Raw genomic sequence first — 12958 nt, 5'->3', positions numbered from 1 at the left:
TTTGGCCTCAAAGAGCTGAACTGAAATAATGAAGCGATGAAGCTCACGGATTAGCGAGCCTCTCCTCTGCCTCCTGCTGTTCTGTTTTGGATCGTAAGACGACCTTTGCCACTTGTTTCCCCTTGTCTCCAGGGTCTGACCCACCTCCACCAGCACAAGGTCATCCACAGAGATATCAAAGGCCAGAACGTGCTGCTGACGGAGAACGCGGAGGTCAAACTCGGTGAGGAAGCAGCAGCATTTATTCTAAGTTTCATCCTAATTATGGTGACTTGTGTTATAGTTAGAAGGCTCCTGAGGGGCCGCTCTGGATGCGTGCTGTCAAAAACATAACATGTACAGCTCGGCACTGCACCGCAGCGCTATGAACAGTGTTTTGTGTGCAGTGGACTTTGGTGTGAGTGCTCAGCTGGACCGTACGGTGGGACGGAGGAACACGTTTATTGGGACCCCGTACTGGATGGCCCCGGAGGTCATCGCCTGTGACGAGAATCCTGATGCCACGTATGACTTCAAGGTAATTTATTCTAACTAACAGTCGCCTCAGGACTCGGTGAGCTAACTTTAGGCTTAACTTTGTACTAGGATACATCGTCATGGTAACCTATGCTGCACTAAACCACCACTGAGTTTCCTGAAAACAGAAGATCGTTCAGCCCTCGGTTTGTGGAACCCGAGAACATCGTCCACGGGCGCTTGTATTAGTGACGTGTGGAGCCATTTCACACAGTCGTGCTGGTTTTGTATTGATCCTATCGTTGGTAATGGATTAGGGTTTAGTTCATATTGATTCTGTGAGGTTAAACAGCACAGCTGGTGTTGCACAGACGCCAGTTTACCTGATAAACGAAAGGAGACTCGGGTGAAGTCATTAGCACAGGATCATATAAGATAAGTGATGATTTATAGAGCTTGTTTTTCCTGCTAAAAGTGTCTCCTCTGTTGGGCCCCGAGCAAACAAAATGAACCAGTCATTCTCAGCCTCCCCAGCTTCATGTTAGCACCAGCTTTAAGCTTGAGCAGGAGTCGTATGGGATGACCTGAGACGCTCTCTCGTGTTGGTCGATTTTCGCTGTCTTCATCCTGCCATAGGACAGCATTTGTCTCTGAGGTTTTCCTATAACAGCTCTCATCCTCCATCTCTGTGCTAATGTGTCTGTATGTATCCCTTCAAATTGCTCATATTTAGTTTTGCGTCTTGTTTTAATTACAAAGTTACAGCAGTGCTGTACAGTTTATGGGCGGATTTCCAGCTCAGCTACGCTTCATAAATCGTGTTTTTGCCTGGATGCTAAACATTAGCGTAACAGCTGATCTGATCAGGCTGTTGGAGCTCAGTGACGTCTCCGTGTTTCTTTGATCTGAACTGAAGGAGCATTTAAATCTGCACTTAATAAGCTGGGATAAGATCTCACGAGTACAGATCCAGTTTAACAGTGCACGCGTGATTTTCCACTCTGGTCAAACAAACCTAAATAAGTACACTTTAAAACGAAGGAAAAGGTAAAGTTTTTCCTGCTTTTCTTTTTTATTAAATTGCCCTCACGGAGCTCCTGTAGTTCAATTTCTCGTCCGAGTCAAACTGCTTGTAGCTGTGAACAAACAGCGCGCACTGACCTTTAAAAACAATCCCTCTCACATCATATCTGTTGTTTTTTGGAGTTGTGTAATCTCTGATTATTGCTACCCGAGCGCACCAACAGAAACGAGTATCGTTCCTTCAGAGAGCTGAAATCAGTGGGTCTGCAGCGGTTACTGTAAGAGGAGCGCGCTGTAATGGGGACAGGACGAACCCCTGTGGCGAGCTGGTGGAGGATGTGCGCCTACACCATTAACTCCAACCCTCCGGGGCTTTACGTGACGAGAAAGCCTGAGTCCGTCTGACAGCACGAACAGCTCAGATCTGCACCTAAAAACAGAAACATAATAATAATAATATGGTTGAAATGTTAAAGACGGGCATCTCCAGCACAGGCACAGATGGGGAGCTGACTGTATTTTTATCGCTTAACAAGTACACCGATTGGCGCGCCGATCTCCTGAAAGTGTTGAGTCGGTAACACGTTGGGAGGATGTGAACGTTTCGTGTTTCTCTCTCTGCAGAGTGATCTGTGGTCGCTCGGTATCACAGCCATAGAGATGGCAGAGGGAGCGCCACGTAAGTGTGATTACACCGTTATCAGCTGACACTCACAGCACAGTTTGTCTGCGAGCTAAACGACTAAATCGATGTCTTTTTCTTTTTTCTCTTTCTGCTTTGCACCTCTTCTTCTTCTTCCTGTCTCCTTCCCTCCCCTTCTTTTATCCTGCAACTTTAAATACTTCCTTTCCTCTCCCTTCCTTTCCTTTCCTTTCCTTTGCTCTCCTTTCCTTTCCTATTCTCCTGTCTTCTTCTCCCATTTCATGTCTCATCATTTCTTGTCTCTTGTCCTTCCCTTTTGTCTTATTTCCTGCTCTTGCTCCACCTTTGCATCATTTCCTTTCTCTCATCTCCTCTCCTTTCCTTTATCCACATTTTGGCACCTTTCCTAATCTCATCTCCTCTCTCCCATTTTTCCTTTTTAATTTTTTTAATTCCTATCTTTTTGCTTTCTTTCCTTTCCTCTCTCTCCTTTCCTTCCTTTTGCCTCCTCAGCTCTGTGTGACATGCATCCAATGAGGGCGCTCTTCCTCATCCCCAGAAATCCTGCCCCGAGACTCAAATCAAAGAAGTGGTGAGTCACTTAAACGCACACACATGCTGTCAGACATCTCTACACAAACACGATGTGACAGTGGCCTGTAAGAGGGTAAAGCTGCAGCTCTCCCTTTAATGAAGCTGCTGTTTTAAGAGAGCGAGCTATCAGCGATTAACTGGTGTGTGTGCTCGCGGTCAGGTCGAAGAAGTTCCAGTCGTTCATAGAGAGCTGCCTGGTGAAGAGTCACAGCCAGAGGCCGAGCACCGAGCAGCTCCTCAAGCACCCCTTCATCAGAGACCTCCCCAACGAGCGGCAGGTCCGCATCCAGCTGAAGGACCACATCGACCGCACCAAGAAGAGGAGGGGCGAGCGAGGTGAGCAGGCACTAACTCACCTCAGCTCACAGCTGCCTGAAGCCTCCGCTGTCAACAGATGTAAACACTGACCTGAAATCTCTGTTTGTTTTCCCCTCAGATGAGACGGAGTACGAGTACAGTGGGAGTGAGGAAGAGGATGAAGAGAGGGACATAGGAGAGCCCAGGTATGTTTACTCATGCCGTAGCCTCCACTGTAGCTGCTGGTGTTAACAGGCAGAAATCTAGAATCCAAAACTGAAGCACCACAAATCCAGTTGCCGGAGTGGCAGCGACAGTGAGACACTCCCCATCGACTCCCACAGCTTTGCAACAGAAATGAACGGTTTACAGCCTGTTAAAACACAATGTTTTGGTCTTTGTAGATACCTTCCACCTTCACAAGTGTTTAAAACAAAATAACTCACGTGTTTAAATTTATTTAGGGCTTAAAGTTAGAGGTCTGGCTGCTCTATGCTACAGCTGTCTATTAAACATCCTTTCAGCTGACTCAACGCTGACACCAGCCTCAAGTGGCCACTACAGGAACTGCAGCTTCTTGGAACTTCAGCTGTAGCTTCACTTGCAGTCTCAGAATTTACCGCTTCATATAACAACCATGGACTTACTTACAGATGTGACACTTTAACAGTTTACGAATGCAGGCAGTTCACGTTCTGTAACTCCACCCTGTCATCTGACGATGCTCACTCTTAGCTCCAAAAAACATGATGGGTGTTCAGAAAGAGAGTTCACAAACAAAAACATTATGGTGGCTAAACTTCTCTTTTATTTAGCAAAGACCTGCTATATGCTCCCATTATTACTGCTGCTCGTCCATAGGTTTGCAGATTCGCTAAAACTCAAACAAGTCTTAATCCTGTTCCAGCTCCATCATCAATATTCCGGGCGAGTCCACGCTGAGGCGAGACTTCCTGCGTCTGCAGCTGGCCAATAAGGAGCGGTCGGAGCTGATCCGGCGTCAGCAGCTGGAGCAGCAGCAGAACGAGGAGCACAAGCGCCAGCTACTGGCCGAGAGACAAAAACGTATAGAAGAGCAGAAAGAGCAGCGGCGACGGCTGGAGGAGGTAGATTTAAGACCGCAGATAATAATAATAATGACAACGATAGATTGTTACGTTACACACAGGAAGTCGATTTGTCCTTCGGCTGTTTGAATCTGTGAGAAACAGATCAGAATGATTATAAAGTCACTTTTCCTGCATGTGAAACACATCACACCTGTTTGTTAGCACCTCAGCTCATCCAAATGCCAGGAAAACATGCCTGACGCGCACACACAGACACACACGGACATGCAGACAGCTGAGGTGTTGTTGTGTAAAACGGTTTCCACCTACAGCAACAGCGTCGCGAGCGAGAGCTGAGGAAGCAACAGGAGCGAGAGCAGAGGAGGAGGTATGAAGAGATGGAGCAGCTCCGCCGTGAGGAGGAGAGGAGGCACGCCGAGAGAGAGCAGGTACGGAAACACCTGACTGACAGGTGTCATACGGGGGGGTGTGGCTTCTCAGCACATCTCCTGTCAGTTACTCTGATGAGCGACTGAAACATGGAAATGTCAAATCAGAGAAGACGCTACAGAGATGATGTAAAAGGAGAATTTCACATATTGTAGATGCTGGCCTCCAGACACCAGGGGGCGCTGTAGAAAGAATTTATGGTAGTTAATTTGTACATTAATCATAAATAAATGAGCTTTACAACAACTAGAACAGGGAACAGGAACATAAACTTCTTACAGAGAATAAGAGACTTAAATAAGCTCTCACTAATCTTTGAGAATTATTATTAATGTCTTAGGAAACAACTCGCAGCTGTTACACGAGCAAATTTGAACCAATTGTTAAATAAACACAAATTAATTAGCTCTACTGTTGTAGCAACACATTCATAATAAACCAGATGGTTTGGTGTTCCGACCAAATCATTGATGACTGTGCGCTCCGTCCCTCACTCTGAGCTCAGCTCTGTGTTTTATTGCTTTACACACTCAATTAGCTGAAAGCTAAAGGAGCATTTTTCCTCATTTTACTTCTGCTTCACAGCCTGTGAGAACTCTCGTGCTGCATCACTCCTGCATTATTCATGCAGGGTTTAAATGAGACCTGAATTAAAGAAATTTCCAAGCTGCATTATGGGAAATGAAGGTTTCTAATGTCTCTAGAGCTTATCCTACAGTGGAGATTAAAAGTCAGCATGACTCAGCTTAAAACTACATGACTGTAAAACTTCATTTTATCTCAAACATTTATGCAAAAATGTATTATTGTGCAGTAAAAGGCTGTGCTAATATTTTAAGCACCAACACAAATAATCCTCCTTTAATCCGTCTACAACCTTTGACGTGTGATGTGTGTAAAATGGTAAACAGATCACTTAAAACAGTCGTGGTCTACACGGAGCTTCTGTTCTAACTGTGTGACTACAGTTCATGACGTTTTCCACATTTAAAATATTCAGATTGTACGTTTTTCAAGTTTGTGGCTTTAATGCATTTTAAATTTGGCATTTAAATTGGATTTAATCAAAGAAGCTTGTAATTAGTTAGCTTTTTGTGTTTCTGGACCAAAATGGAAATTCAGTCATGTTGCTTCAGCCTAAAAATACATTTACTCAAACCTCTAATTTCAGAGGTTTATAATTAATGTCAAACAATTCTGCGATTATAGATTACTCTTTACTCTTTTTGTCCCAAAACTTTAAGCAACAGAAAGCAGCCGCTTGCAGATATAATCCCTCTGCAGCCTTTAACGTGGTATCGATCGTTTTATGGAGCCGGTCACTCGTGAAATGTGACAACAGAACATTTTCTAGTCCAGAAAAATCTGTGATGTGACTGAGGGGAAACATGCTACATGATGAGGCTTTAAGGTTTCACCGGATGATGAGGAGCATGTCTGACAGACAGAAAAAACTCGTTTTAACGTGTAAACCTGCGCTACGTGAAGGTTTTACACACAGATGTGGGCTGTGTGCTCGTTGTGGTTCGGGTTGCTGATTTTCAGCTGCAGGGTCGCCACACCTCCAGCCTGATACTGTAACACACGAGACTTATAAATGACTCGTAGTTAACTTCGCAGCAGCGCTTCCTTAACGCTCTCTCAGACAGAGATTTCTTCCTCTTGCACAGCTGATTTCACACTGATCTTTAACACTGCCATCTTAATAATAAGCATGTTGTCTTTCTGTTCTACTAATTACGGCCTCCTGCTGTTCCTCTTTTTTCTCTCCTCGCCTGTTCCTGACTAAATCCCTACTTTCACACCTCTTCAACAAATCTCCTACTTTTGGCTGTCCTCCTCCTCTTTCCTTTTTCCTTTTCTTCTATTTCCTCCTCGGGTGATGTCACTGGTTGCCTGGGCTCCGATTCGCTTCCATTTCTCCTGGTCGCTCTCTGATTGGCTGCCTGTGGTGCTGGCTGGGGCTGCTGATTGGTTAGGAGTATATCCGTAGACAGCTGGAGGAGGAGCAGAGGCAGCTGGAGATCCTGCAGCAGCAGCTCCTGCAGGAGCAGGCCCTACTGCTGGTAACACAACACACAAACACACACAGACTGATGAAGGGCAGAGCCTAACGCCGGGCTCAAAGTACCCTGCTTTGATTTTTTTATTCACATAAAACTCAAAGTGCCTTAAACTCTAAGATACACAATCTGAAATATTACAGTGAAAGCTTCAACAATCAGATGACTGTTTTTTGGCGACAGCGGGGAGGAAGAACTCCCTGTTAACAGGAAGGGACTTCCAACAGAACCAGACTCAGAGACGTGTTGACATCTGCTGTGATCGGTTGGGGGAAGACGAGAAAGAGAAGTGAAAGAACAGAAGCATGAACTAGAAGCAGATTTGTTAATCCTATTCCAACCCTGGATTCTACAAATGTAGCGAGCTTGGTCATTCAAACCACAGATGGGTGCAGCTGCCACGATAACTCGTTTGTTATTGAAGTCCTTTTTTCATGGACATTTATAGAACCACAAGTCTTTTTTGCTTTCAACCAGAGCAGTCGCCCCCTGCTGGCAGGTAGAAAAAGAAATCAGATTTCAGGCAGTAGCATGTTGGCTTAGACCCAGAGGTCACGTTGGTTTAAAAAAACAATATTTATTATTTGGGCATTTTTTAATGCAGCAGCCGTGACGACTAAACAGGAAGGAGAGAGCAGGGGAAAGCACAGCAGTCACACTCAAACCTGGGCTGCTGCATTTTGGCCTTGTCGTGGTCTCCGGTGAGCTAACCTGGAACTCGGGGAAGGCTTCACTGTGTGTTGTCACACAGTGGTGATCATTTGAATTTGTTTGTGTTAATTGTTAAAACGCTACATGATTCATTCACATAGGAAGGGCCTCAGGTCTCCAGGCCTGGGATTGATGCTCCCGGGTGAGTTCAGTGGGAGGCTGATGTGCAGGCTAGCTTGGGAGCAGCTTTAGGTTTGCTTGATTTCTAAGCTTTGTTATGTTCTGCAATAAGTTTTAGGAGGTTTTCCCACCCAGAAGCACCTGGAAATGCCTCGTTTGTCTGATAAGCGCTAAGGATGCTACATTATACCTGGTGAAGAATGCTAGCTCCAAGTTTGCTTCCTCTACCATCACCCAGTGCTTTACAGCCTCCTAATCTAAAGTCAGTTTGATGTGCATTAACAGTTAACAGTGTGGGGCTTTTTCTCTTGCTGAGTGGGCATCATGGTTGCCTTCTTTGTATCCTCTATCCAAGCAACTTCCTCAACTAAACCACAAAGAGTGTTTGCAGCACTTAAAGAATTCCTGAAACAACTATTTCCTGCTGAGCGCTTTGAGTCAGAAGAACAACTACAGAAAAAATAATCTCCTGAATCTGTCCGGAGTTCAAACAGCACGTTTCTGTTTCACACACTGATAAATCAGTTGATTTATAATAGCTCTGAATCAAGGGAGAAACAGATGGACTGATTACCTTTCAACCTAACAAGCAACTTCAGTTCAGTAAAAGCCACCACTGGCCCCAAAATGTAAGATGTCCGGGCACGATTGGTCAGGTTTCCCCAGGTACACGAGAGACTAGATGATAATCGTTCGAGGCTATGAGACCCCAGCTTTACGCTCATCTCTCAGAAAGCAACTGAAATAACACTCACTGAATATTTTATAATAATAATGGATTGCATTTATTTAGCGCTTTTCAAGGCACCCAAAGCGCTTTACAATGCCACTATTCATTCACTCTCACATTCACACACTGGTGGAGGCAGCTACGGTTGCAGCCACAGCTGCCCTGGGGCAGACTGACAGAAGCCAGGCTGCCATATCGCGCCATCGGCCCCTCTGGCCAACACCAGTAGGCGGTAGGGTAAAGTGTCTTGCCCAAGGACACAACGACCAGGTCCACGGTCGCCCCAAAGCTGGGGACTTATTTATGTCCCTTTAAAAGTTTAAATTCTTATAATTACAATAACAGCTCACGACTCACACACTCTGTCCTCAGAAGTCAGTTTTAAAAGGTCCCAATCGAAACCAAATCACTAAGATTATTGTCTGAGCGATGGCATGTTCAGGTGCAAAGAGCGAGGTCCAGGTCTGCAGGAAGTCACTTCCAGAGTTGGCTCTCTTTGGTTCCTAAAAATCAAAGCAGCACGGTTTCCAGGAAGTCTGCCTGTTTATTGTTTACTCAAATAAATAAAGTGTGACGCAAAGGTGAGGCCAGTCAATAATCGATCAATACCAACCAAGCCGAGATGACTCATGCGTCGGGCTTTTCTTTTTTTCACAGAAAAAGTTAACAAACATCAAATCAATCAGCACACGCAGCAGTGGGCGTGTCAGTCGATGGCCGCCGGCGCTGGGAAGACTTTATTCAGCTTCACTGTTTGTGATGATGCGTCTTCCTCAGTCAGTGACATCAGAACAGTCAGGGGTGCAAACTGATCAGTGCGCACGCGCACACACACACACACACACACACACACACACACACACACACACACACACACACACCGTGTTTCCATATCTTTGTGGGGACATCTAATTGACACAATGCTTCCCTAACCATCAAAATGAGCGCCTAATCCTAACCCTGACACTAAACCCACATTGTGACTCTGAAACGTCTTCAAACTCGTAGGAATTGGGATTTTGTCCCCAGAAGGGCCGTTGGTCCCCACAAGCACAGTAAACGTTCACGTTTTGGTCCCCACAAAGATACGTAAACACAGTCACTCACACACACACACGCCTAAAAGGTCTGCTGCAGTCTTTCACACGTGGCTCAGATAAATGCCAGACCTCTAAAGGGACGTTACAGTGTGAGGAGAAATGTCAGCCGATGGCATTCAGCTCGTCACTTATGACCCTCGACGTAAGAACACACGCTTCTCTAAGATTTCTTTTTATATTTAAGAATTTTCCTCTTTCAGTCAATTAATAGAGAAACAAATGGGGAAAAAAGAAGTAAAGTATAAAGTGCGGGATGCGTTTCAAAAAGCTCATTTTACATTGATAGTGACTGTAATAGTTCTATAATCTGATGCTTTAAATGAATATTAAAATTGTGCAGCACCATCAAAGTTTGCCTTGAACCAAGATCTGCAGACGGCGTGCAGCTCTGCATGTTCCTGTGGCTGCAGCTCTGCTACACACTGACGTTCCTTTACGCAGACCAGTGTCATTCCCAGCATCTTTACCTTTAGTAGCCATTACTTTCATTTCATGTCACAGATCAGCTCAAAGACTGTGAGAAGAACTTGGGGGTAAGAAAAAGGTGGAGCTCATAGAACTAATTAGCACCTGCAGCAAAGCAAACAAAGACACCCAGAGCTCAGGTGGCTCGGAGGTCGTTATCAAGATACATCAAATTAAACGTGTTCGTGATATCATAAAACAACTCCTCCCCAGTGCAGTGTCGCTCCATGCTGCTTAGTTTTGGTGCATCATTCATTAAAATAACCAAAAAGCACCTCAAAGGTTCGACAGCGTCTGACGTGTCAGGCCTAACGTGCAGGATGGAAGCAGCAGAGACGGACCTCACGCTTATTCTACTCAGAGGCAGCAGCAGAGTTAGCCAGCATGGCAATTAGATTTTTGAGCCATCAAATGTTTTGTAATTGTGTTGCAGTCACTGGAGTGCTCTTGGATCATTTCTCCACCCACAAATGTCTACTCCTAACAGCCAGTGGCAGAGCTACTTCCTTCCAAACTACAGCTGATAGCTGGAATTAACAAGAGCTTCTGAGGAAGTCGTGCGATTCTTTCTGCATGTATCTAAAAGTTCAATCAAAGAGCTCCACTTTTTCAGCTCTCTCTCATCCTGATAGTCAGCAGTGTCAGCGGGCTTCGCAGTCTGTGGGAGAATCTCAGCGGGTGGGTTTTGCATTTGGTCTAAACCCACCACAGGACCAGTGCTCTGGTGTCTACATGCAGATCAAATGCAAGCTGGTCTCAAGACGTGCAGGATAATTAAAGTAGCATAAAGGTTTCTCTTTGCACTCGTGCACACAGGCCATGTTGAGCTGAGCACACGAGCCTGTTTGTTTGAGGAAATGTGATCCTTGTTGTTTTTATCTCTGCAGCTCGACCTGCGCTCAGCTGACGTCTCTCTGTTCTGTGTGCAGGAGTACAAGAGGAAGCAGATCGAGGAGCAGCGGCAGGCCGAGCGGCTGCAGAGGCAGCTGCAGCAGGAGCGGGCGTACCTGGTGTCGCTGCAGCAGCAGCAGGAGCCGGCGCGACCGCCGCAGGACAAGAAGCAGCTGTACCACTACAAGGATCAGGCGCCCAGCAGCAACGACAAGCCCACCTGGGCCAAAGAGGTAGCCTGCAGGCACGCAGTTTCACACGACGAGCCTTACTTTCTTTCATTTTAGTGCCGGTGCATGCTTCTGGGGGGGCACAAGTCATTTAACCGGCAACATCATTTATGTTGATGAGTGTGGAAGAAGCTGTTTCAAGGCGGCTTTGCTCTGATTGGCTGCCCCTCGCAGCAGAGGTGGCCATATTAGTGACACCCTGTCCCCGCTGACATCACACAGAGCCTGAAACTGATTGTTGATTTTTTGATGCTTTTGATCGATTACTACAAACAAATCTTTGCATAAAATAAAGACAAAATGAAGAATACAGCTACATTTAAACAAGTTTTTTGCCACATGTTATGAGAAACATTCGATCGCACTAAAAGTCAGACTATTGTTTGTTTTCCCTTTGTGACTATTGGAAAAGTGGTTAAGCACCAACACCTTCCAACATGTTTCAAGAAAAGAGCTTTTACCGCTCTGAGGATGTGACGCTGCTGTGCAAACAGGTGCTGCTAGCATCCAAATGTGCACACATACACTCAGGTGAAGCTCTGCTGCAAAGACAAAAGGCTGGTTTATATGTGGGAGCAGGAACAAGACTCTACCCACTGAGCAGCTTGTGGTTCCACTCAGACTCACACAAACAGATGTTTCCATTTATAGCAGCACTAACTGAGCTGGAGTCGTGTGAATCAAAGGCCAGCGCGCTCTGTTTGTTCAGGACGCGCTTCGAGTTTCCCACCCTGCAGGTATCATCGGAGCTGATCTGCAGAAGAGTCTGCGATAAATAAAAGTGACAACTTTCTGATTTCTTTCATTTTCCAGGTGAAACAGCAGAGCGGCAACAAACAGGCGGAGAAACTACCAAAATAAGAGTTTCATTTTAAAAAGGCTTGATGTGTAGTGACTTGAGTCGTCCGTGTTCGTCACTAACAGGGTGATGAGCTCAGCGTGTTAAAGGTCAAACTGAGTCGTAGTGAGATGTTTTTCTGCCTTTTGGAGTGTTTCTGTAAAGAGGGCTTACGTTCCTCCCATCAAACAAATGTGAATGCAGATCACAGATCTCACTCTCTGGACACCAAAACCAGCGAGTGTCCTCCTCCTGTCCTTCTCCTCGTTAAACACCCACCTTGCCTTCCAGGTGATGCGTCGAGCTCAGAGCAACTCCCCCCGCATCGCCCCAAAGAACTATAACTCCTTCACAGAGAAGCAAGACATCAACTTTGAAGAGCTCCTCAAGCTCCCTGGGTACAAACCTCGGCCCCGTCCCCCCTCCTACCCTGTCCACGTCAGCCCCACCAGACATCACATTCACACACCTCGAATCCGCATCACCTGCGTCCCCGAGCCCGCCTACTCTGAGCCTGTGGGGTCCCGGAGGAGCCCTGACAGGAGTCCCGACAGGAGCGCTGACTCCAGGGGCCGCAGCCCCAGCCGCTTGGTTAGTCGGAGGAGGAACAGATGCTTCCTCATCTTGCCGTCTGTCCAGCTTCCTAATTAACCTCCTGCTGGGATGATTTCCCTTTAATCTCTAATAAGAGCTCCTCTAACCAGGTGAACTGTCTAACTGTAACTCTGGGATGATGTGGACTCCTCCCTTTCTCACCTCCTCTCACCACTTGGATCTGTTGGTTAAGCTCCTCTTTGATTGGCTACCTCTGCACTTTCAACCACTTTAGCTCAAAATGTTGAGTTTCCACGGACACCATGCTGTTTGCAGACACACTCATTTACAGGGCGCGCAGTGATGTCACATATAGCATACTGATGTATTCTTATGGCATATCTACAGCATATATAGGTGTAGACGAAGGAATAACCTAGGTAACCTAGCCAAAATGTATGGCACGCCTACAGCGAGCCTACAGAGTAGCTCCTACACATCTATGCTGTAGCAAACCTGCAGCTTACCTGTGTACCTGCATGTCTACCTCAGAGCTGCCCCACGATGGCCTTTACTGCACTAACATTCTCACGTTCAGCACAAACGTTTTGTGCAGAGATAAGTATTAAATCTCTCTAACAAAGAAAAGACGACGATACAGCTGAAGCAGTTCTGCTGCAAAACAAGGACATTAGTTGATACCAGATGAGCCCAGAGTTTTACTAGTGTGTATTTCTTTAAAAAAAGCATATTTATCCTAAAAT

General features: G+C 45.9%; 1 protein-coding gene across 2 annotated transcripts in view; it reads left to right on the top strand.

Moving 5' to 3' along the window:
- The window catches only part of tnikb (TRAF2 and NCK interacting kinase b), a 65311-nt gene that overhangs the window by 29355 nt on the left and 22998 nt on the right, over positions 1 to 12958 (top strand). For both annotated transcript variants that reach the window (XM_085362544.1, XM_085362543.1), the window contains exons 6-16: positions 133 to 223; positions 387 to 517; positions 2104 to 2158; positions 2636 to 2714; positions 2877 to 3052; positions 3153 to 3219; positions 3921 to 4119; positions 4395 to 4511; positions 6492 to 6578; positions 10631 to 10825; positions 11952 to 12251. In XM_085362544.1, coding sequence (XP_085218670.1) covers positions 133 to 223; positions 387 to 517; positions 2104 to 2158; positions 2636 to 2714; positions 2877 to 3052; positions 3153 to 3219; positions 3921 to 4119; positions 4395 to 4511; positions 6492 to 6578; positions 10631 to 10825; positions 11952 to 12251 — 1497 coding nt within the window. The remainder of the gene's footprint in view (positions 1 to 132; positions 224 to 386; positions 518 to 2103; positions 2159 to 2635; positions 2715 to 2876; positions 3053 to 3152; positions 3220 to 3920; positions 4120 to 4394; positions 4512 to 6491; positions 6579 to 10630; positions 10826 to 11951; positions 12252 to 12958) is intronic.

This window comes from Diplotaxodon limnothrissa, linkage group LG9, assembly GCF_057381915.1.
Source record: "Diplotaxodon limnothrissa isolate DT_005_m linkage group LG9, D_limnothrissa_male_GT1.1, whole genome shotgun sequence".
Classification (NCBI taxonomy): domain Eukaryota; kingdom Metazoa; phylum Chordata; class Actinopteri; order Cichliformes; family Cichlidae; genus Diplotaxodon; species Diplotaxodon limnothrissa.
Note: the sequence above shows the minus strand (reverse complement) of the source record. Positions and strands in the feature narration are given on the sequence as shown.